The 25604-nt window shown below is 40.4% G+C and overlaps 1 protein-coding gene and 1 long non-coding RNA gene across 4 annotated transcripts in view; one reads left to right on the top strand and one right to left on the bottom strand.

Moving 5' to 3' along the window:
• Nucleotides 1–877: 877 nt before the first annotated feature.
• Nucleotides 878–25604, bottom strand: part of AGPS (alkylglycerone phosphate synthase) — a 159501-nt gene continuing 134774 nt past the window's right edge. For all 3 annotated transcript variants that reach the window (XM_043505391.1, XM_043505392.1, XM_038422213.2), the window contains 3 exons: nucleotides 18126–18225; nucleotides 17468–17525; nucleotides 878–1739 (listed from right to left, as the gene is read on the bottom strand). In XM_043505391.1, coding sequence (XP_043361326.1) covers nucleotides 1618–1739; nucleotides 17468–17525; nucleotides 18126–18225 — 280 coding nt within the window. In that variant the 3' untranslated portion in view covers nucleotides 878–1617. The remainder of the gene's footprint in view (nucleotides 1740–17467; nucleotides 17526–18125; nucleotides 18226–25604) is intronic.
• On the top strand, nucleotides 5580–13330 carry LOC122458139. Its single transcript, XR_006278020.1, has 3 exons — nucleotides 5580–5748; nucleotides 8585–8589; nucleotides 13320–13330. It is a non-coding gene; the product is annotated as an uncharacterized LOC122458139 (long non-coding RNA).

Below are 25604 nucleotides of genomic sequence, written 5' to 3'. Positions count from 1 at the left end.
ATTCCAAAACCTCCTCTAGTGACACTTCAATCTGACAATTCCTCAGATATTCTAAGTTAGTTATAAAATAGCTTCCAAGTTTTGGTTAGATATGCAGTATTTTTCAAGCAATAGGATGAGAGAGTATGGTCAATTTAAAATAAAATGAGTATTAAATTATGTTGTCAGACTATGGTGTTATATCTGTTAATTTATAGATTATAAAATTATAATCTTTAATGTTTTATTACTAACATTATTTTAAAATAGTTTAAAAACACAAATGCCTTGATTTTAAATTTAGATTTTTCATGTGAAGGTGACTTCTATAAAGGTGTCGAAACTGCCCACATAGAGTTGTATAGCAGTTAGCTAATTAGACAGTATGTCCTCGTAAAGATAGTTTACATTTTGCGTTACTATCCTACATGATTAAATACTTTAAATATCAAAAGTTGGATCATTTGCTTTAAGAAAAGAATCCATCTCAAAATATGAATAATGAATATTGACAAAATTTTAAATTTTAATTTCATTTGTTTTAAGATCCTGGTTTTAATGTAAATTATTTCAGGACTGATATTGTTTTACAGATTGTTTAAGAAAATAAGTTCCATATTTTTGATTATATGAAGGACTATATTTGCAGCTACTAGTTATGTAAACCAGTAATTCAGAAAGGCCAATAAGAAATTAAAATTGGAAACTTCATTTTCAGACAGTATATTCTCCATTTTAGATTAATAAAACTGTTTCAACCTTGACACTGTTGAGACCTGTTTCAAGACACAGTGCTGGGCAAAGTTTTGTTTTAAAATAGCCAAAACATTTGCTATTGGGGAAAAAAGGATTATTTTGCATCTACATAAAAATAAAGTGAAACTAGACACATTAGGAGTGCAGTGTTCATGAAGGCAATAATTTTATGTAACAAACCTGTTAATATACAATGAGAAATGTCTGCTGTTCTGTACAAAACTTATGACTGACTGACTAGCATATTAAAGAAGATTATCCCAGCAATGCAAATACAACTCAGGCTACACTTTAGTTAAGTATTCTTCTCAAAGATTTTAAATTTTTCAATGCTGAAAGGGAGACTGAAGCCAAACTTCCTACAGAACTATGTTGCATCTTTTAAACAGAAAGCCTACATTTATACTGCTACTTGATTAACCCTTCAGCACACAGAAGTATTCCCTTAGTGTAATCTACCTCTTGTGCTTCCCAGCAACTTTCCTCTAGCAAGAGGCTGAGTGAGCAGCTGTTTATGTAGACAACACCAATGTCAGTCTTTGTTCTTGCAGGGAATGCTTTAATAAAGAACAGCTGGCTTCATCCAGCATGGAAACAATAATCATTGGCAGTACTGCCTAACCAAACTTGGAATGCTATATCTGCATTTGCAAGCTGGTATATACCTTGATGTGCCTCTGCCAGGTTATGTTTTAAGAGGTTTAGGAGTAGAGTCAGTAAATCTGTGAATGTTAATAGTGAATGTTTATATTTTATTGGAGGAAAACCAATAAAAGAAAGATATTAGCTCTTGAAGTTCAGTCCATGTTATATTTGATTACTGGGATAACAGTACAATGAGGCTAAAAATTGTAATTTTGAAATTTTCAGATAGTAAGGGTTTTATAAAAGGTTCCTGTTTCCAAAGATGTTATTGGGGTCCACATATTCTTTGACAGACTTAAGCATACCCAAGCCAACATCAGAGATACTCTCCTTCATCCACTGCTTTCGCAACTTGCCCACTGGAAAAACAAAAACAAAAATGCTTCAATATGTGGCATGATACTAGGAGCCAATCAATCTTACGACCATGAATGAATAAACACTGTGTGATAAATGCTTTTATTCAAAAATGAGAAATGTTTTGCTTTATTTGATTTATTGAGCCTACCAGACTATCAAGCTCATTAAGCTCAGTGTACTCCCAGAGGAAGCTTGTGTTCTACACTGTCTACTTTCTTTGCAAACTATGAAATTTAGATGAAGTTTAGGTTGAAATCATGTGTCAGATTACAAATAGTGAAATGGTAACTGCATACATTTTTAAAAAAGAGCCCCAGACCCTCATCTTATTAAGAAATTGAAAAATGTTAGGAGGAAATAAATAAAAATAAAACATATAAAGAATTGTTCTGCTTAGCCTAAAAACAGTTCTATGCAGGAAAAAGTAAGTTTTAACCACTAAGTAAATATGCTAAAAGTGATCTTCAGGTTTAAAATAGGATCAGCCTAAAAACTCATGGAAATCTCTAATGGAGAAATTAAAACTGGTAAAGTATAAAATGTAATATTCACTCACCTAAAAGTGGCATGTTTCAGTTTAGACACATCTCAACATAAAGTACATTCTCAGTAGTTGTGAATATAAATTCACAATGTAGAAGTCTAATTTTCAGAGGTTTTTACACAGTTTTTTCTAAATTATATATGACAAATTTACATTTGTTGGATAAAACAGCAATTTATCTCAACTTCTGTCACATAAACAAGTTATTTTAATGGTTAATTTAAATAGACATTTTATGGGAATGTTATTTATTAATTAACTAAGTAATCAACCCTGATTTAATAGATCAAAATAGGGGACATTCTTTCATTACAGGATAGCATTTAGCTTGCCAGCCTAAGATACAATCCATTTGTCAGGAGGAGGCGATATACTATAGCATCTGCCTCTCGGAAGTCTTTAAGAGTATCTGAAGCTAAATTCAAACCATCTTTTGTGTCCCATTCTCAGGGTAGCCATCAAACTGTCATCAGAAAAATGAATGATGGGGACATCACTGGAGAACAGAATATTTTTGTTTATACCTTAAGGAATATAAACTAGCTACAGTGCTGACTGAAAGAAAGCAGTGTAAAATATTGCAAAAAAAAAGCTGAAAAAACAATCCTGAAATGTAGTAAAAAATGACTATTTGTACATGTGTATTAAGTATGTAGTAGAGATTAAAATTCATATGCAATAAGAATAACTGCCAGTCTTATTTCATAGTCTTCCCATAAGAAATCCCCCTCTATAATATCTTGTCATTACAATTCTATTGTCTCCTAAGCAAAGTGATATTTTTGCCTAGTTAAATTAATAAAAAACTATAAAGACGGTGGATATGGCTTGACCATCACTTCAAGCAATCTAACTTTGGCAGTTAGAGACAAGGAGTTGAAGAACATTCATTGCCATTTTCAACCGTTATCTGTAATATAGTTTCAGTGAATGTGTCCTGTGGTCACGGATGTAATTGTCCTGAAAAGACTGCAAACAACTGCTCCAACAAGATGGAGCACATTAGAACCACAGCAGGATGCCCAACAGCTAGCATGCCTGCCTCTTTTTACACCCCTAGTAATAATGCAATTCCATGAGGAACTGAACTACCGTCTGAGCAGACACCAAACAGCCATTGCATATTTAATGAAGTCACTCACCAAGTGCTGGAAAACAGAAGGTGCTTGGAGTGCATCATTAGTTCTGTCAGAGTGATAATTTACACATCTATCTTGTCAAATTTTCTATGGTTTATACTTTTACAATAATAAATCTAACATACATTTGATTAGTGAACTGGAAAGTAAAAAAGCTGTACAGAAGATACATCAGTGGTCCTCCATGAACATATTTGATAAAAGATTTTTAACCCCTTGGTAGCACTGGGCTGTGAGCTCCTGCTGTCCAGGGCTAATGCGTTTTACATAGTCTTATCAACTATTGCAATTAATTTTTTTTTAAATCAAGAGGTTAAAAACGGAAAGTTAAAGTAATTGTTTTCCTTAGCAAATTTAAATTGTTCTATTTACCATCTTACATGCAACTACAGAGGCTAGGAATGGTGTCATTTATACAGAAAGGCAGTGCTAATTTTAGTATCTCACTAAGTTTGCTTCCATCTTGTGATTATTCCATTTGTTTTATCTACACAGGATACCCCATTACATATTAAAGAAATTAACCATCTTCATATACATTAAATATTGAAGGGCCTGGATCTCAGAAGTTTTTAGAGTCTGTGTAGATATATATTCATTCTTTTAAGGGCAGGAAAAGAACAAGATTCCTTGAGATGTTTTACTGAAAAAAGTAATTAAGCTTCTTAAAATTACTGGAGCAGCTTAGAGACACACAGAGTTGTGAAAAAAAACTAACTACAAGAAAACATCGATCTGAAAGAAAGACTACCTTCCAAAACAAAACAGAGATCTAATTTTGAGCCTAAACTATTAAGAATTACAATAGCTTACTTCTGAATAGAGGAAAATCTCCAGATATCAGGTTTCTGTATTTTAAAAGTTATATTTAAAAGCCACTAAAATTGAACCAACATGCACATCTTTAACTACATAGCAGCTGTTTATGTATGCTTTTATATCTCACCACAATAGCTGTACTTTGGGGCTGCTACTCTTTTTCCTATTAGTCCTATCAGGAGAAACTATTTGTGGGATCATGTTGCCTCACCACAATGCAACATCATAATATCCTTCGTAAGACATTTGAGACTAATTATCCAAGGTGAAAAATATGGGACTGACTTTAAAATTTTAAAACAAATGGCAAATGCCCAATCCCAACAAATGTGCTAACAATTGATTATACTGGTGCATAAGTAAGTAATCAAAACCAGTCATGTAATTTCAAGCACCATTAGAAACAGGAAGAAGAGATCCACTGTTTGCAAAATGGAACAGGACAAATTCAGCCGAGAAAACAAATGTTATTTTTAAGATCCCTATATGTTATAGAAGAGATGAAAGCTGCCATGCAGCTCATTTAGGTCTATACATCTATGTGCAATCTTTATACTGCATTTTCCTCATAAATATGGTTAAGATCTATAAACTGCGTATAAAATTTTAAAAGTGTATCCTAGGATTCTCACCCTTTAACTAGGTTATAAATAACCAAAGTACAATGAAGTTCCAAGCAAATATGCACTTATTCTCTTCCTAAATGTACTGATACATTTGGATATTTCACTGATTTCAACTGAAATAGGATGAAAACAGAAGGATTTCTTAATAAATGAGCTATTTCAGTGATGCATGAAGAAAATATAAATTTTTTCATGAATTGGATTTTTTTTTTAAAATATGAGAAGGGAGATATGCATACATCAATTGGAAGTGCATGTCCAACTTTTGCCAATATGATTCACATTCTCATCACATCAGATCCATTGCTAGAATGCCTCAAGCAACAGTACTTTTTCAGCTGTGATTGTTCATGCATCTTGACATAGTAATCCAGGTTCTTGAAACCTGAAGGCTAGATCACCACAACGTGCTCTATTTGGAACTCTGCCTCAAAAATACCTAGAAGCTTCAGCTAATGCAGTAGTCCAACCTCCAATGAGGCAAGTGGTTACCACATAATGCTGATGTTCCACATGGTATGCACTGACAACTCTTTTGGTCGAGAGCACCTGAAAGCGTTGGTTATGGTCTATGGCAGAGGTCAGCAACCTTTCAGAAGTGGCGAGTCTTCATTTATTCACTCTAATTTAAGGTTTCGCGTGCCAGTAATACATTTTAATGTTTTTAGAAGGTCTCTTTCTATAAAAGTCTAATATATAACTAAACTATTGTTGTATGTAAAGTAAATAAGATTTTTAAAATGTTTAAGAAGCTTCATTTAAAATTAAATTAAAATGCAGAGCCCCCCAGACTGGTGGCCAAGATCCGGGCAGTGTGAGTGCCATTGAAAATCAGCTTACATGCTGCCTTTGGCGTGAATCCCATAGGTTGCCTACCCCTGTTCTACGGGTATCCTAAATAGTTTGGAACCCACTTTTGTGAGACATTATCTCATGTTTTATCATGAGAGTTGTGATTTTATGGATCATTTTACTTTGTGCTTGGGGTGAAGCACTGCAGGACAGATGGGCAAGACACTCTCAATGGAGTGTCCATGCCTAGGGAACCTGCTCTCTGGTGATCCACCAAAGCTAAGGTTAGGCAAACTTCAGGTCACAAAGACCTGTTTATTCAGGACCTTTGACTGACTAATACCTACAATTCTGTTATTAAAATGTATTCTGAAGAACTTTTGTCAATAGCCATTTTTGATGATGTAAGGTGCCAGGTGTTACGCAGCAGATAGAATGACAAATTTCTGACTGCAAAGATAATGGGAAATGCTCATAATTTAGCATTTTTAATACACTGCAAATGATAAGGCTGGTGTTGCAGAACAAAGTAAAAAATAATGAGTAGTTTAAAGAAGTGCGAGTCCTGAACAGTAAGTTTCTTAGACCAGAGATTCTCAAACTGTGGACCAAGCTCCATTCAGGTGGTCCACAGATAGTTTCCCTCTAAGGAGTGCGCCTGGGTGGCCGCACATGAGAGAATGAAGGGCCACCCTAAGACTTAGACACTTCTGCCAAATCTCCACGGTTTCCATTATCTTTGGCACTGCTGAATCTTACAAGCTAAGCAGGCTTGAGCCTGGCCACTACTCAAAATGGAGACCTCCAAGTTAAAACCCAGGGTACTGCATGAATTGGAGCTGGTGATGCAGCACTGTATTAACTCTATAGCATGACAAAAAGCAGCATGCTGGTATAAGACAATATTTCAACTGAGATACAGAACAGAGGTCTGATCACTGGTGGCATTCAGAGGTGGCCTGACACTTAGCAGGAGTAGGGATCCTTGTTCCTGTGGCCATCATGACATTTGATCTTCAGCAATTTCACTCTACCTACTTAAGAATAAACTCTCCTGTTGCATCAGCTGGATGAATAGATGGGTCTCCTCCGGTCCTGAAAACACTAGGGTGACACTCGTGATGTAGAATAGCTGCTGCATCCAAACCCAGAAGAGACTGATTTTCAAAGCTGTGTGAAATGATCCCTGTATTGTATACAGTACCCCACATATTCTGCATTTCTGCATATATGGAATTTTGCCAAACTGCCAGAAAATGCTGTATTTCGACTATGAAATCTGCCATTTTGTTGTAACGAGGCACCTAACATTTGCTCCTTGCACTACCAGCACTCAGCTGTAGCTTCTCCTTTGTGCTGCTTATGTAATGCACCCCTCCGTCTGCTGAAAGCAGCACAAGCCCTGTTGCCCAGTGGAAGCAGACAGAGGGACAACTCTCCATCAGAGCCATCCTTAATACCTTTGAAGATATGTGACTGGGGGAGGAGTGGGTGTTGGTGAAATGTGGCAGCTGGGGTATAGTGAATGATCCACAGGCACTGGGCAGAGCTTTGTCTCATCGGGGATGCAAAATGTACGACTGGAGGGGTGAGGAAGGGGACTGAGTGGGACTACAGAGAAAAGGCCTTGGTAGAGAGGCCAGGTGGTTGAGCTGTGGGTCCCAGGCATAAATCCATCCCACTGAACTGCTTTAAATTAATCTAGGGACCCCAATGCCACTGCAATGTAGCCCTACTGTAGCCATACCTCTTCACTTGGGTGGTGTTGGATCTCCTACTCACTCAGAAAGCAAGGACAGCAATATGGGACCCATGAAGAAAGGAGCCAGGAAAGAATTTTCTGTAGTATCTGGCTGGTGAATCTTGCCCATATGCTCAGGGTTTAGCTGATCACCATATTTGGGGTCGGGAAGGAATTTTCCTCCAGGGCAGATTGGAGAGGCCCTGGAGGTTTTTCGCCTTCCTCTGTAGCATGGGGCATGGGTCACTTGAGGGAGGCTTCTCTGCTCCTTGAAGTCTTTAAACCACGATTTGAGGACTTCAATAGCTCAGACATAGGTGAGGTTTTTCGTAGGAGTGGGTGGGTGAGATTCTGTGGCCTGCGCTGTGCAGGAGGTCGGACTAGATGATCAAAATGGTCCCTTCTGACCTTAGTATCTATGAATCTATGAGCTTTATCCAACTGTCACGTACTCCTCCTAGCAGCTGGATGCTTCTCTACAGGGACCTAAATATCTAGCCTTACTGGGAGTAATTTTTCCCATGAAACATATATCCTAGAGAAAGAAGACACTGAACACTAAGGTAAAAAGTAGGCCACTGGATATAGTAAAAAGGACAGAGTGAAGTATACCATACACCTGCTAGGAACAGTCAATATTTGTAGGTTACTTATGTGACTTTTTCTATACCTTTACTAGAATGCCTTACAGTACCCAAAAATAAGATAATCAGAGTCCAAAGCATGATATTCTACAACAGAGAAAATGATTTGCAACATAGCCTCTCTACCTCAAATTCCTACTTCAATCTCTAATAGTGTTCAGCAGTGTGGTGTGTCACACATTGTCCATTAAGAATTTCTCTCCACTTGAGATATTTCTTATTCTAGAGATAGGCATATTTTAAGATAAAAAAGTAAAATAAAAGATTTTTTTTTGTTTAGATGGGGGGGTTGTTTTGCTCACATTGGTTGCGGAAGGAAAAGCTGTCTTGGGCTTTGTTTTAAACTCAAATTAAAATATTTGTAAGATTACTTTTTATAACTTGAGTTTATCAAGACTGAATTTTCACTGCAAGTGGTGGACTGTGTGATTTGGGTCCATACACAAGTTATAGCTATAAAGATTTTTAGTATAAACTTTGTTTTATAACCTGATCAGTTCTTCCATTACAACAAGCACTATGAGGATTGAGTTAAGCAGGCTTTGTATTTCCTATAGCCTCAAGTCCCAGACTACATCTGTTTTCTTTGATACACAAAACCAGAGTTAAAATAGCTCCATTTATCACAACACGATTGTAGGCAGACAAACCAGCCTGTCTGTTTCCAGATAGGGAAAGCAACTGTTATTAATCACAATTACAGGACAAACACTAAGAGAAATTGCATCAATATTCTCCCTTTCCCCACACAAGAACTCAAAAGCAGTGCTGAGAATGTCAAGACAAGGCCTGAAGGTCAGTAAATAAAATGGATACTTTTAGGCTAATTCTCAACAGTAAGTCTGTGTAGCACAAGGGACAAAAATCCCATCTTGCATATTATATAAAACACAATATTACATATATTACGTAATATACCCCCCTCTGACAAGACAAAAATACTTAAAAATTGAGTTGAGGTAGAGAAATATATATCAGTAATTCAGGAATAAATAAAACATTTCAGAGATGTTGTAATGAACCCAAAACTAAGCATTAGAAACCCAAGAAGTTCAGAGTCAGTGTTAAAAGAAATACAAACAGACAAGGGTATGGAAATGCAATTGAGGCACCCACTCACACAACCTTACTCTGCTCAATAGTGATGCCATGCAATATTCGTACAATTATGATTAAGGCATTTAAGTATTTGTTGTCCCAGATTAATGACACTTTTTTTTTAAATAAAAAAGGTGGGTTTTTTTTCATACTTTGTTTCCCCTCATTCTATAGCAGCCATGCCTCCCGCATCCAAGGGCTCCTGTGTCCAGGCTATGGAAAGCGCCCTTTGGAGCATTGGGCAATCAACTACAACTTAGAGCAGCTCTGGAGTTAGCCGGGGAATTTGGAGTGATTCCCAAAGATCTGGGAGCCATCAAGGTGGTGTAAACCCAACTTTGCACTCCCCACATCTTATGTCTTTCCATTTTCACAAAGAGCTCAATTTCAACTTCAAAATTAAGAGTTTTCTTTTAGGTTATATTTCCCCTTTTCTTCATTCTGACTCAGTTTCTTGACAATCCCCCACGAGAGTGGAGCTAGGGGAAGGGAAAGATAATACAATTAAACAATTCATTTCAAAATCTGAACTCAAATCAAGAGCTAGAAACTTTAAAACAACTGCATTTCTATTCTAGGTGGTCTTGGAATTTAAAAAAAGAGTGGACATGGGGGAACACACACTTCTATCAAGTTTACATAGCTAAATTAACTTTACTCTACACACGTGAAAGGTTTGTCAGCAGGTTACACATATACATGATGGATCTTTGTTTCGACATGCATCTTCATTCACAAGGAGACTAAAAACTCATTAAAAGACTGAGAATCCATAACAAATTATTCCCCATTTCCTTATTCAGGATGTGAAGTGTCAATCAGCATACTGAGTGAGACAGACATGTATACATAAAGTATACACAAAGATTTTATATGAATGTTTCTCATGTAGCAAATAGTAGGCTAAAGGATTTGTCCATTCCCAATGTCCACTGAATTCAGTTTTTCATCTTTACCAGAAATAAAATTCCACAAAAAAAGACTATGTTAAAAGAACATTAAGAATGCAACGTCAAGCACTCAAAAGTTTAGGAGATGCCAGAATTAAGGTTGCCTGTGAAGCGACTTACCTAAGATCACTTAAGAACTCGGTGGCAAACGCAGGGAGAGAATCCATTTCTCTAGAGCAGCATTCAGCTACCTTAACCATGAAACGGTCTTCTTCCTGCTATCCCATGCCTCGTTTTCTACACATCTTCCAGCTTCTGAAGAGATGAGGTGGGGTCCTTTAGACAACAGCCCCCTAATTCACAACCCTAATTCATCCCCAGAGCAGGTCCATCCTGTGCAGTGAATGAGGTAGGGATCTTGTAGAAAAAATAATGGGATCATGTAATTTTAAGGACTACATCATAATCTACAGAACTACAGAAAATCTGAAGAACTATCGCCTGATCTACATGCTTTCGCATATCTATAAGTTGTTCAGTAAAACAACAACAAATCAACTGTCGCGAAACCTGGATGAACAGCAACCTAGAGAGCAGGCCAGTTTCTGAAGGAATTATAGCATGATAGACCACATCTTCATTCTAAACCAACTATTAGAGCGTTCAAGGGAATACAAGTTCCCTTTGTGCATTGCCTTCGTGGACTACGAGAAGGCGTTCAACAGTGTAGAGACTAACGCCGTGATTGAAGCTCTTTCAGAACAGGGCATCAGCGCAAAATATATCACATTCCTAAAGGAAGCGAACTCTGGCTGCAGCACGGACATATCGCTGTTCGATACTCCCCTCCGAATCCCCATCAAGAAAGGTGTGAAACAAGGAGATACAGTTTCACCAAAATTATTCGCAGCCTGTCTTGAATTGTTTTTTTGACGAGCAGACTTGAAAGGAGGGATTAATATCAATGGCGTTAATCATCTCAGGTTTCCAAATGATATAGTGCTGATAGCCGAAAATACAGCCCAGCTTGAGAGAATGCTTAAAGAACTGAACGCGAAAAGTAGTCAAGTCAGATTAAAAATGAACCAGTTGAAAATGAAATACATGAGATCAGATGTTCTGCCAAGAACCCAAACAACTCTTGGAGGAGAGCAGATCCAAGAGGTTGATAAATACGTTTATTCGGGCCAGGAAGTCAATATGTAACATGATAAGAAAGGCAAACTGTCGCACAGAAAAAAAAAAGCAGGATGGTGCACATTCAATGACATCAAGGACATCCTCCAAGGAAAGATCAGCAAAACAACTTGTGCAAATCTTTGTAACTCTACCGTGCTTCCAGGGATGTTATATGGCAGCGAAACATGGTCGCTGACAAAGACTGATCATCAACTGTCTGTCACACAGAGAGCGATGGAACGAACATTTCTGGGCATTTTGCTCTGCAATCACATCCCCAATGAAATAATTAGGCAGCAGTCTGGAGTGCGAGACATTGTTGTTGAAAGTAGGCTCAGCAAAATGCGGTGGGCGGGACATGTGGCTCAACTCAGCGACAACAGATGGACTGCAGCTATATCCGAGTGGTATCTGCGAGAACAAAAACGGCCACGCATTCGGCCTCCAAAGAGGTGGGATGATTTCCTAACAAGGAGATATGAACAAGCATGGCGAAAGATGGCCAGAGTGAGAGAAGACTGGAAGACTTGTTGTTATAGGCTCAGTTTCAAATGATGAAGGACCGATAGTCTACATAGTCTAGGCTCATCATAATGCATAAGCATATGGGGGCCAAATTAAAGTTGCACAGGTGACCTTAATTCTGGCATTTCCAAGCTTTTCAGTGCTTGACTTTGCAAACTTAATAATGTTCTTTCAACATTGTATGTAATCTCCTAGAAGTTTAAAAAAGTAAATTGTAAAAACAAATTCCATCATGTGGCATCATATTGACACACATATGGTTCATCAGCAGGGTGGAACCTTTAGATCCACAGAACAGACCTCCGACACTTGAGCTAACGGAGCAACTGATACCAGTAGTGAGTTGTCATCCTCTGTTGGACCAGCACTAGAGGGAGATGAGACACACTTTGTCAGTGGTTTCAGTGATTTTTGCTGACAGCAGAGGAATGGCAAGACTCAATTTTGGGTTCCATTCCATTCTCTTGGGACACTGGGAAATTGTGCACTAGTGTGCAGACTTGTGTTTCCCCACAGGTTTGACCCCTTCTGCCCTGTCCCTCTTCCCCAAGCATGGCTCCTTGCCTCAGTCCCATTCTCCTTGCTACCCCAGCCTGTTTACCCAACCAGTCTGTCTCCCTCCAACGCATCACTGTCAAAGTCCCAATCCTCCCCAATTCTCAGTCTCATTCTTCCCACATCCACTTCCCTTGCCCAGGCAGTCCCACTTCTCCTCTTTCAGCTCCCCTTCTGATCAGTCTCTTCTTCCAGTACTTGTCTCCTTCCCTGGGCTCTTCATCCAATCTCAATCTTCCCTTCCCCATGGGTCTTTGTTCTAGTCATTTTGCCCAGCCAATCTCCAATTCTCTCCCTGCACCTTGTCAGGTGTCTCCCCTCTCTCCCCATACTGCTTCTCAGCCCAGCCTCCTGGTCCAGCCAGACCCAGTCTCGCTCTCTCCCCTTAGCTCCTCGTTCAATCTCACTGTCGACCCCAATCCCATGCTTCTATTGTTTCCTTCACAGGCTCCCAGTCTGAGTTTTCCTCCTCCCCGCCCTAGCTCTCAGTTCCAGTCTCAGTCCTTTCCCCTATGTCCAGTTCCAGTCTACTCTTTTCCCTCCCACCGGCCAGGCTCTTATCCCCCTGCATTCAAAATCAGAGATTGCTTTCTCCTCAACACTTCCTGGACACCAGCAGGGGAAGGTCACTGAGAACACAGAAGAGAGAGACTCCCTGCTCCAAGATCTGGTGACCAGCCTCATCCCAGCCTGGAGTAGTTGAGAGTAGTCATTACAGACAAAAATCCAGCTTTGCTCTTGTAGCCCAGGGCTGGAGCATGCCAGGTTGCACTATGGGAATGGCACATGCACAGTCCAGTCACAGGCAGCAGGTGGGAGGGAATAAAACATGCTCATTCTCTCCATGGGGATACTGCATATGCAGTCTGGTCAGCATTAAGAGCTGTGAGAGGCTCAAGCATGCTCAGCAAGGATAGAATCTTTGGAGACTTTAGCAAATAAAATCAAAGAAATCTCTACTAAGCATCCACAAACTGAGATTTCTAAGGCTTGTAACTTCAGCAAATTTGGGAGGTATTTTATGAAGATACCAAAATGCACATCTATGACACAAAGGATAACCCCCTGCCAAGTTTCAAGTCCCTGTACCAAAGTATGGGGGCATTAGAGAATTTCAAAGTAAAGGTCTCCAGAATTTAACATTGGCAAAATATTTTCCTCTACCTTGTTCTTAAGTGTCTTAACCATTTGGTTGAATTGCTAAAAAAAGAAAAAAAATCTCAAAAGCCTTCAGCTTGAAGACGACGCCAGCCCAGAAAATTTCAACCCAAATAGTTAAAATTTGGCAAAATTATAACCAACTGAAAACAAGGTCTATTAGGTTGGGAAATATTGGGCAATCTTAATAATAGGGGGCACTATTAGCTTCACCAATAAGTAGAAAGCCAAACAACATTAAATATTTGAAATAGTTTAAGCTTAAGTAATAAATAAGAGTCCTGTTAAGCAGAAGAAACATTATATAAAGATACAAGTTAAGTAGGTTTTAAGATATTATACCTAGAAAAAATGGTTACTAGCCTTCCATAACTGCTGTTTTGAGATATGTTGCACATGCCCATTCCAATATAGCTGTGTTTGTGACCTGAGCATAGTCAGAATTTTCCCTCGGTGGTATCTGTTGAGTCAGCTCTGGTGCCCCCTGGTGCCATACACTGATAGCGCCAGTATAAAGGGGCTGGCCAACCCCAGGCCCCTTCAGTTCCTTCTTTTCGGCCAACTCCGATAAGAGGAGTAACAAGGGCAGGTCTTGGAATGGACATGTGCAACACATCTCGACGAACAACAGTTACGGAGGGTTAGTAACTGTTTTTTCTTCAAGTGATTGGACATGTCCATTCCAATGTGGGTGACTCCCTACCAGTTGAATAGGTGGTGGGCTCAGAGTTCACAGACATGCTTGACTGCAACACAGCTCGACTAAATCTGGCATCATCCCTGGCCTGCTGGGCGATAGCATAGTGAAAAGAGATTGTGTGCACCTATGATCAAGTTGCAGCTTTGCAAGTGTCCTGAATAGGAATCTGTGCCAGAAATGTCATTGAGGATGCCTGTACCCTCGTGGAGTGAGCAGCTGGGATAGGTGAGGGTGGAACACCTGCTAGTTCATAACATGTGAGGATACTTGATGTGATCTATGAGGAAATTCTCCGAGCAGACACAGAAAAACCTTCAATTCTGTCTGCTACTGATACAAATAGCTCGGTGGACTTCCAGAACAGTTTGGCCCTTTCTATGTGGAATGCTAGCACATATTTAACATCCAGTGAATGAGGCGCTCTTTACTGTTTGCATGTGGCTTCTGGTAGAAAACGGACAAGATGATAGCTTGATCGCTATGGAACTGAGAAACCACTTTCAGGAGGAATGTGGGGTGAGGACACAACTGTGCCTTATCTTTAAGGAAAAGAATGTATGGCGGTTCTGAAGTGAGAGCCCAGATCTCTGGAATCTCTCCTAGTGGAAGTGATAGCCCCTAAGAAGGCCACTTTCCAGCAGAGGTATAGCAAGAAACATGATGCTATCAGCTCAGATGGTGGGCCCATAAGCTTTAATAAGACCAGATTGAGATTCCAAGGATGGATGTGCTCTCGTACTTGGGGGTACATCCTCTCTAGGCCCTTAAGGAAACACAGACATCTCATGTGAGAACACAAAGGGTGAAACCTAAGGGTGAAAAGCCAATTTTGCTGTCAGGTGAACCTGTTAGTCTCCAAGGTGCCATAAGTTCTCCTTTTCTTTTTACGGATACAGACTAACATGGCTGCTACTCTGAAACCTTGATTGAGGAGATATTCAAACCGAGCTGTTTCAGGTATAGTAGTAGTCTGGAATGAGCTGCAGTGACAAAATTGCCCGGCTGGGAAGACCAGAGGGAGAATCGCTTCCACTTAGTGGGGTAAGCAGCCCTGTTATAGGGTTTCCTACTACCTAACAGGATCTGTCGAATATGCTCTGACCAGGCCCACGCTCCTGGTTTCAGCCATGAAGCTTTCAGGCCACCAGGTCGAGGGAGCCAAGGTTTAGGTGGAGATTACCATGGTCCTGAGAGATCAGGTGCAGAGGAAGTGGGTTGCCATAGAGAGATCTAGCAGGGGGCGAACCAATGCTGGTGGGACTATGCTGGGCTATCAGGCTGACCCATACTCAGTCTCATTTAATCTTTAGCAGGACCTTATGTACGACCGGAATAGGACAGAATGCATAGTATAGGTGACCCTTCCACAAAAAAAAGAAAGGCAGCTGTAAGCAACCCCAGGCTGTTACCCTGCAGCAAACATAACCGATGATGCTTCCTTTTGTACCGGGTCAAACAGTCTACAAGGCAAGTCCCCCACTACTAGAAAGTGTCCTTCATGATATCCAGCAGAAGTGACCACTTGTGATGACTGAAGACCTGCTGAGGCGCTCCACCAGCTTGTTCTATGCTCCTGGTATGAAAGAAGCCTCAAAATGAAATAGGCTATGCAAAATTCCCACAGCCAAACTACCTCTTGACTTGGTGTGCGGGGAAGCAAGCCCCTCCCTATTTGTTGATATAGAACATGGCTGTCCTGTTGTCTGTAAGATGGACACAAATCAGATGTCAAGAATTATAACATTCAAAAACCAGTCAGAGAACACAATCTCTTTGGTCACTTGATTACAGACCTAAAAATGGCAATTCTTCAACCAAAAACTTCAAAAACAGACTCCAACGAGAGACTGCTGAATTGAATTAATTTGCAAACTGGATACAATTAGCTTAGGCTTGAATTAAGACGGAGCGGATGGGTCATTACACAAAGTAAAACTATTTTACCATGTTCCCCCTCCCCCCACTGTTCCTCAGATGTATTGTCAGCTGCTGGAAATGGACTACCTTGATTATCACTAGAAAAGGTTCCCCCCCCACCTCCCCGCTCTCCTGCTGGTAATAGCTCACCTTACCTGATCACTCTCTTTACAGTGTGTACGGTAACACCCATTGTTTCATGTTCTCTGTGTATATAAGTCTCCCCACTGTATTTTCCACTGAATGCATCCAATGAAGCGAGCTGTAGCTCACAAAAGCTTATGCTCAAATAAATTTGTTAGTCTACAAGGTGCCACAAGTATTCCTTTTCTTTTTGGGAATACAGACTTACATGGCTGCTACTCTGAAACCTGTGAGAACCAAGACATTCTTGTCCACAAGATGAGGTAGGAACATCTGACATGCCAAATGGACTGTCCTGAGCTCTGATATTGATATGCAGAGCGAGCTCTTCCTGAGACCAAAGGCCATAGGTGAGCTCCCCAGCCTAGCGCTGACACATTAGAGACCACAGAAAGTTATAGTTGGGGCCAAGAAAACAGGATGCCTGGCACAGAGCAAGGGGAACAGTTCCATCAACCGTCACAGGCGGTAAGAAGGAACTGAAGCAATGTGGGGTCAGCTGGCCCCTTGTAGTGTCGCTGAGCACTAGAGAGCATCAGACCGGACAGATACCACTGAGGGAAAAAACTTCCTGCGATTGTGCTCTAGGTCTGCATACACCTACATTGGAATGGACATGTGCAATCATTTGAACCCATAACCTAAGCCTCATTTTCTTTTACTGTTACAATGTACTATATACCTGAAGTAGAAAATATTTTCTACACTATAATCGTAACTGTTCTAGCCATAAAAAGGCCTGCCAGTAAATTTGCCACCATCAACAAATATTCTAGTGGGATTTAGGACTCTACAGCATTAATGTAGATAACAAAAGCAAGAGGTTTTATAATAGCTTTCAAGAAAAACAAATTATAATCTTACTACTTTATTTTGAGATTCTATGTACATGAATCTAAAAATCTTTACGTGTGCTTGATCAGCATAAGCCACTTACAAAAATACGGGCCATTCAAATATGAATGTTATTCTGAATCATATGGGAAATCTCTTATCAAATGTTCTGGGTTCCCAAGAATGTACTGCATGTAAAATGTGTAGCACCATGGTCCAGCGGCAAGGCAGCCAAGACCAGCCAGGCTTCCTGTGGAACTCTCATAAAGGAGCAGGGTATGGCCTACAAGGAGGATTTCGTGGGGTAATTTCAAGTAATGTCTCTGAAAAATTCTTACAAAGTTAAAAAATAAAAACTATCCAGAAAATATTTTGTATGGTTTATAATAAAATAGATAAACATTGAGAACTAGAAACAATACCTCCATGGTGATGTGACAGACTTCCTCCATTGGCAAGGATTTCCTCTCTAGCAGCTGTCTAAATTGAAGAAAACATTAAAAATATTAATTAAATGCAAAGTTTGGTACATTATATGATTCTGATGGTATTGTATTGTATACTAATTATTAATATACGGTACACATAAGAGTATTGTATACTAATTATTAATATGCGGTACACATAAGAGTGTCTTTTCCTGATTAAACTTAATCTACTTTTCCCCTAATTGGAAAAAGGCACTCTTATTCCAGACTAAGAATATCCAAATAGGGTTTATACAATTTTACATATTCTGGAATAGCTATTCTGGAGATAAACAGCTATATTATGATAAATTTCCAAGTCTAGACAAGATTTTAGAGTCTTTGTATTATTCTCTACAGCTCAGCAACCGGAATGCAATTTTACTGTTAAAGCAGGCAGATATATTATCTGGTAGTAGGGAATAGGAATACTAATAGATGGGAAGAAAACTCCAAGGCTAGAAAGGTGCGTTGCAAACAGTGCGAAGTAAGATCATAGAGCCTCCCTGCATGAGAAGCCAATTATCAGAGCCATAATACACTATTAATCCTCTTATTCATATAGGATTTAACACTTAAGATAAAAAAATGAAGTTATTCATATGTACATTACCTCAATTTGTTCATAGACACGTATAGGGTCACTAATTCCCCTGTAGTTAAAGGCAAAATAGAAATAGACACATGCACCTGCATCGTAAGTCTGTGTCACCCTATTGAAGAAAAAAATGTGTTGTAAGTAGTACTACACTGTCATATAAGCTATCCAGTGTTTAACACTAGCTGATTCACAATATTACTCTAGATCTCACTAGTTCCTATGTTAATTATTGAACAATGCTGTGTCTCATTTTTATATTTTTATTGTGAAGGATCTGGATCTATTAAACTACCTTTGCCACCTCTGCCAAACAGATGGATGAGAAGGCATAAAGGAAAAGTTTACACTATACAGTTTTAACCACTATTTCTAATTACATTCAATTTCCTCCCCCCTCCCTTTTTTTAAAACCAAAACTACCAAAAATTTCTGTTGAGAAATAAATCCTTTACAATGCTTAATTTTGGCATTTTCACAGCACTTCTTATATAACAATAAGATGACTTATTAGGTTCCTAGTTGGTGATGGCATTATGTTGATACACAAGCATCAAATATGGCATGCCAATTTTTATTGTAAGCAGAAGACACTAATAAAAATACATGTGCTAGAAACAAGTTTGTAGCCTGAAGAGTAAGGTTTCATTTCATTTCCTTTTCTTCAGGACAGAAAACTCTATGCATCAACTAGCAAGTGAAATTCATCTAGTGACATTAGGGTTTATGCACTTAGGAAAAACATAGTAAGTGGACACTGCTAGATCCAAAATGGACAAAAATCTATAGACTCAAGAAGAGCACATACTTTCCACAAAATTGAATGAAGGGCATCATTGAAATGTCACATTCTCGATAATGAATGAATGGTCAAGAAACATGTAGTTTATACTGCATCTCCACCCAACTCATGGTATTCATCTAATCTACAAATTAGGAAAGCACTTAATTGACAAGTATGTCAAAGATCAAGGATATGGCTCTGGTTAAGGAGGATTTAATGTCCCCCTAAGTCAAGAATCTTTAATTGAAAAGAAAAGACTCTTAATTAATCAAATATGTGAGCTAGATAAAGTTCCGACAAACTGTATTATAGCAAGCATGACACTACTGCAGAGGAAATACTTCTTAAAATCATAAGACATAAATCAAGTCTAATCTATAACAAATATTTTTCAAGCCAAATGGAAGGAATCTTGCAACAGAAGAGATGGACTATTTAAGTGTTTCATTATGTCTTGTAATCACTTCTCAGCCATTCATTTCAAATATTAATTCATGCCCATTTTTAAAAAACGCATAAGCACTATGATGGTGTGTCTACAATTGCAAGTGTACATGGTTACACGTGTGTTGTTGTGCCACTACCCCCCTACCGTCCTGAAGCAGTTCCTGAGGGACAGTCTAATGCGAGAAAGCTAGCATTCATGAGGGGTGTGGGTATGTAACATGCCTCCACTGTGGCATGGCTTTGTTCCTGTTGTACAGTACAGCGTGGATGGGGGCAAGGAGCGTACAGCAGGTCACAGGTATTGATAGCCCTCCAGGCCCATTTTCCCAATTCATTGATCGCTTGGCTGCCTGATCCTTACCCAAAATTATAAAAAAGGTCTCTGACTCGCTGTTGCCAGAGGTACTAGAAACGTTCACTGAGCACTTTCAATTCTCCTTTGAACTGTACTGATTAGCACCAGTGATCATGGAGCGTGTTCCGAAAGCTGCCACCTGGTCTTTAGAGCACATCTGGGTGCTGAACACTGCACATTCAGTGTACACTGTCCTCTATGACTTCACAAGTACCAGCAGGAACATTCACCTCTACTAGGAGGTTTCAGGGAGGGTGGAGAAGGCAGATGTTCACTGGACTACGTCCCAGGAGTGCATGAAGGATCTCAGGCTCCTCTATCAGAGTGACTGACAGTTGCTCAGGGAGAGGGCCTAGCATATGCTCTTGCTTTGAGGAACTGGACCAACTGCTCTCCAGGACTGCAAGTACTGAACCAGAATTCAATCATGAACACTGCCAATCACATTATACAATGGCACCTCTATGAGGGGCAGGGCACGGAAGCAGTAGGAACCTCAGAGGAAGCTCCAGGAGACCTAGATCAGTGGTTATCAAACTTTTGTACTGGTGACCCCTTTCATATAGCAAGCCTCTGACTGCGACCCCCCGTTATAAATTAAAAACACTGTATATTTAACACCATTATAAATGCTAGAGGCAAAGCAAGGTTTGGGTTGGAGGCTGAGAGCTCATGACCCCCCATGCAATAACCTCGCGACCCCCTGAGCGGTCCCGACCCCCAGTTTGAGAACTCCTGACCTAGAGGAAGAGGAGCAATCACTCTGAACCTCTACTCAGCAGACTCAGCTACAGAAGCCCCCCTTGTAGAGGACCCAGGCAACAGCAGGAACCAGAAACCAAGACTGATGAGTTATAATACACCCTCACACTGTCCAAAAATATTCCCCTCTTGCTTCAGAAATACATTCCTGAAGCCACTCCCCTCACCACATTCCACCTATGCTCCATTCCAACATGGTCCCTGACAAGTTTGTAAATGATTTTATTGAAATCCCAATAGCCACCATAAAGCATTTAGCATAAACTATAACAGAATATTAACAAGCCATCACTGTGCTTATGTCTCTGCACACCTTGGCCAGCACTGATAGTCTCTGAGCTGCGATGGGGAGGGAGGAAGGGAAGGGAACAGGTTATAAAAGGGCCTGGGTGGGGAAAGGAAAGTTTAATGACACTTGTTAGCTTTCTTGCACAAGGTGCACACACACCACCCCTGCAACCCATTCTTCCTTCTCCTTACAAATGGGAGCCATATGGAAGGGGGTTGGTAGGCCCACTTAAGTCCAGGAATGGAAAGGGAAAAATTTGTCTGAAGAAAGTCAGAACAGTCTATTTATTTACCCTGTGACCATTTCAAATGTTATGTACCATTCCCATTACTTGGCATCTGTCCTGTTCCCATGCTGAGCCATTCTGCAGAAGCTGGGAGAAGTGGGGGTGGATGAACCATCCACTCCTAGGGTTCCACAAACATCATTCTGAGTCCCTTAGTAGTGGAGAGACAACTAGCTTGTGGTGTTAATCCAAAAATTCAGGGAAGAAAATTAAATTTGTGGTGTTACTCTGTTTTCGTCCCTTTCAATGCTGTTTGCTGGACATGTGGGCCACAGTTTCTGGCAATGCAGGAGAGAGTTGGTGGCATTTGTGATTCTCTGTTCCTCTTCCATGGAAATTCTGTCTTAGAATAGTTTAGTTAATTTCCTTTCAAATTGCCATCCAGTTGCGTAAACAAAAATTTATCAAATCTTTTGTATAGCAGAAATTCAAGCTGATTCTTTAACCAGCAGGGCAAATGTGGTTGGTCCATCTTCAGAGTTAACCAAACCCCTCCATTCAGCAATATGTAGCAGGGTCACCATTAGCAGAAACATTTTTCTGGCATAGGTGGCTGGGTGTCCTCCACAGTGCTGGAAAGCTACTTCTCTTTTCCATTCATAGCAAAACTGCTACATTCTCCAAACGATGGCCAGCCTTTAAAGAAAAAGATGACTGGTAATGTTACTTTAAAGGAATCGAACCGTACCCCAGGTGGTCCACTGAGGCATTGCACACATTAAACCATTTTTAATAAAAAAGTAATGCAAGTATCTTACCATTTGTATCCTCAGCTCCCTCCTCATGGGCAGCAAAAGCAGTCTGAAGGAAGGAGTCTAAGCATTCCCGGGATGCTAAAAGGATCAATATTGGGGTGTTCAGCAGCATAGTTATGTTGTGAATGGGAATTTCTTAGGTTTCTTTAAAGAAATGAAATGAAATATTATGCCAGCCTTGTGTTTGACTTGGCAGGACATTCCAATGCTGCCAGGGAACCATTCAGCCAGGAGAGGCACCACAGAGACAACAGATGACGACACTGAAGGACTCTGAAGGACCTGCTTGTTGGCACAGACAGAAGGAATCAAGAGCAGTTGGACTTCCTTAGGACAAGGGAGGACTGGGCTCTGAGGAAGGATGAGCCATTCCTGCAAACGGACAGACAACACAGGCAATGGAAGCATGCAAAAAGGGAAGGGGATCATGCACTCACTTAGTCCAACTGGTGGCAGAATACCCTCTGCTATTCTTCTTCCAGAGCAAGCACCACCACCACCTCCCACTTCTCTTCCTCCAGCAGCTGCCCAAGTTGCTGCTGAGGCCCTGGATCCCCTTCACTCCTCCCCACTGCCAGGGATGAACATGCTCAACACCAGGCACAATATGGTCTGCCACCACCACTTGCAGGGGAACCCCTCCCTTCTCCATGCTCTGGGGAAGAGCCTCATCCTGTCCCTGTAGCTCAACGTGAGCTCAACTCCCAAACCCCATGCAGAAGACATCCCGTTTGTCCCCCTGCATAATAATCTGCAGCCATTCCCTCTCTCAGGGTGAGGGAACAGAGAAGAGATGTTTCCAGAGACTTAAATGTTTGCCCATTTCCCTGGTGGGAATTTTTTTTGTTCAGTTTTTCCTGTTAAAGTTAACCTAGATCCTAGGTTCAATATATGTAAATAAAAGTTACTATGCATTTCACTTGTGTGCATCTTGTTTCCTGAGTATGATCAATGTGATACTCCCTAGAGGTTTGAGATGGGGTAGCAAAAGTCTGGTGCCATGGAAATGCAAACAATTTTATCTGTCCCATAAACCCATTCCTCCCCCTACCTATGAATTTGCTGATTTTTTAAAAAAGGGGTTCTTGACAATGAAGTAAGCCATGAAATAACTGTTGCCGTCCAAAGAAAAACAGAGGCTAATTTAACTGAAATATCTTTATGACTTTGTTAATAAGTGCCAATACAGAGGAAGGAAACAAAAGTAAAAACACCACTGAAGATATCTGACACTGAGGGTGCTTTTATGACCCCCACTCCACCCGACCATTACCATTGGCAACCATGGGAGTGCTAATGCACAGCACTTGATAAGTGCTGTGAGCAACCCTGCCAGAAAACACTGTGAGGAAGGAATGTGTAAATTCCCTCCCAAAAAAGTAATTTTTTAAAAATCTAAAGTAACAATGCCTAAATGGGATCAAGTTGCAGGTACAAGCTTGGGGAAGTAGTTCTGTCCTGTGCACACTTGCTGTGGAAGTATTCCCCTTTAACCTCACATGAACTATACAAAGCACTGCACACCATTTTAATCTGATTTGCATTAGCCACATTGGCATCCAGATGGGAAGGTGGCATTGTCAATGGGATTTCAGACACCCAAATGCACAATCAACCACTATTCTATAGTTGAATTCCCTTTTACTTGGGTTGGCAATGTTGGGGTAAGGCTTCACAAACTCTGGCAGGAGAGAACATGCAGGGTCCCCACCACAGTTATGTCATCTTGGGGGAATAAAGTCCTTTCTTCCACCTGCCAACCTCCAACCTCTTGAGCACCCTGGCATCATGAACCAAACCCTATGGTCCACTAAGCCCTGAAGAACAAGTGAACGGTAACCGTTGCAGTTCATGTATTCATTGGCCCTTTTCAGTGGCTCAAGTATACGGATGTTTGTTCCGTTGATGGCTCCGACATCCTCTGAAATTCTATCAATCATTTCAGGGACTTCGGTTATGGCAACCACCTGTTGGTAAATCTCAGTATTGATACCCTCACAAATCTGTACAACCACTGCCCTGACAGTTGGCTTTCCAACCCTGAGCTGGATTGCAACTGACTGGCAGCTGTTGGGTATTGGCAGCTTCCAAAGGGTAACCACCACCCATTTCTGTACTGGTATGGGTTTCTGAAAATGAGTGGTCTAGCACTGGAGGGTTGGTGCAAGCTCTTTGCATAACTTGATTAATGTCTGCTTCCTCATTTCAAAATTCTGCAACTATGGTTGTCATTCCAGGTTTCCAAGATGATTTTCCAGGACAAGAAGCAGCAGTCCACCCCGGGCATACTGTTGTGGTCCTGGCATCCAAAACACCTGTTCCAAGGGATCCAAGTGGATTTTCATTCCCCCTTTGGGCCAACGATTTTCACCATCTGAAATCTCTCCACACCAATTCTACCCGGTATCTGGTACTGCGCTGCATGAATATTTGTCCAGCAAGCGATAGCATGAGCAGATCATCCTCATTATGGACGTGCTCCATGTCTCCAATGCAGTTTGGCAGAAGGGAAAGATGACAGGGAGCTGACATTGTCAAACATGTGATGGCAGCGTACAGTTCCAGCAACATGGAGCAAGGTACCTTCTAAAAAGAGTGTTTCTTGTGATGCACAAGATTCTGGGATACCGCCCCAAAATGTTGTGTACCACTTATGTCATGTACCGAAAAGGTGCAGTGTGGATGAAGGACTATGCCAGTGCACAGCATATATCCATGCTCAGCTCAGCATATGTGAACACTCAGTGCAGGTACGGGGTACACACTAACAATTCATGGACAAGTAACTGTGTTCACTCACAAGTGTTGACATAGACTAAGTGTTTAATTTGGACAAAGAAGGTCATGGTCTCAGCCCCAAGGAGGTCATAGTCTAAAGTGGACAACACAATTAAGAGTCATTAATGACAGAAATTGGAAGACTCACTCTCTAAGTGATGCAGATGTATAACTAAGCTTCTCTGATGGGTTATCGCTGTAGATGCTTTGTAAAAGGATTGTATTATGGAGGGATCTGCATGAAGAGATACTGAATGGTATCCTAGAAGAGGCATACTGCTCCAAGCATAAGGGCAGCAGTGGAAAAGTAGGGTAATGATGCTTGGAGGAACGTTTGGCCAGGTCAGGAAGAAGTGAGAAAGATGTAGGTGGGAACTGAGCACATCAATAAAGCTTCTCTCTATCTAGGTTATTATGCCCAGTTTATCACCTTGGCTTAGTCTGAATGCCTTGAATGTTAGGCAAAAGGAAGTCAGTAAAAGGATTTGAATAAAAGACTGACAGGAGCTCAACAGCAATAGATAAAGATGACTTCAGCATCACAACTCTGGATGGACTCTAGGATAATAAAAAATACATTCTAAAACTTATAAATCATATAGGACAAGTTATGATGAACAGAATCAGAACTGAGGATCTTTGTTAATATTGAACCACCAGATGTGGAGCAGCTTTGGGTGGTTAAAATAAAAGTAAAGGCAAGGGGACAGGCTAAGCTGATTTTTAAGATATAGCTAGAATACCCAATACAGGCAATAATTACTACTACTGTTTACAAAGGATATAGCAAGTTAACAAGGATGCACTGGTGACAAAAAAACGTGAAGGGTGTAGGGTTAAAGCATAAAGTTTGTTGTCTGCTCTACATGAAGACATTACTAGGTCTCATTATCTTAGGAAAAGTCTAGAATGCAAGTCAGAAATGGGATAATATAATATAAGCTATATTCAAGCTAACTTGGTCAACCTCTTCAATGCTTTTTTCAAAATTTAAGACCTAGTGTGTTTACTATAAAACTGAGTGCAATGTGGTTAATT

This window comes from Dermochelys coriacea, chromosome 11 (assembly GCF_009764565.3).
Source record: "Dermochelys coriacea isolate rDerCor1 chromosome 11, rDerCor1.pri.v4, whole genome shotgun sequence".
Classification (NCBI taxonomy): domain Eukaryota; kingdom Metazoa; phylum Chordata; order Testudines; family Dermochelyidae; genus Dermochelys; species Dermochelys coriacea.
This window is presented reverse-complemented; position numbering and strand designations above follow the sequence as displayed.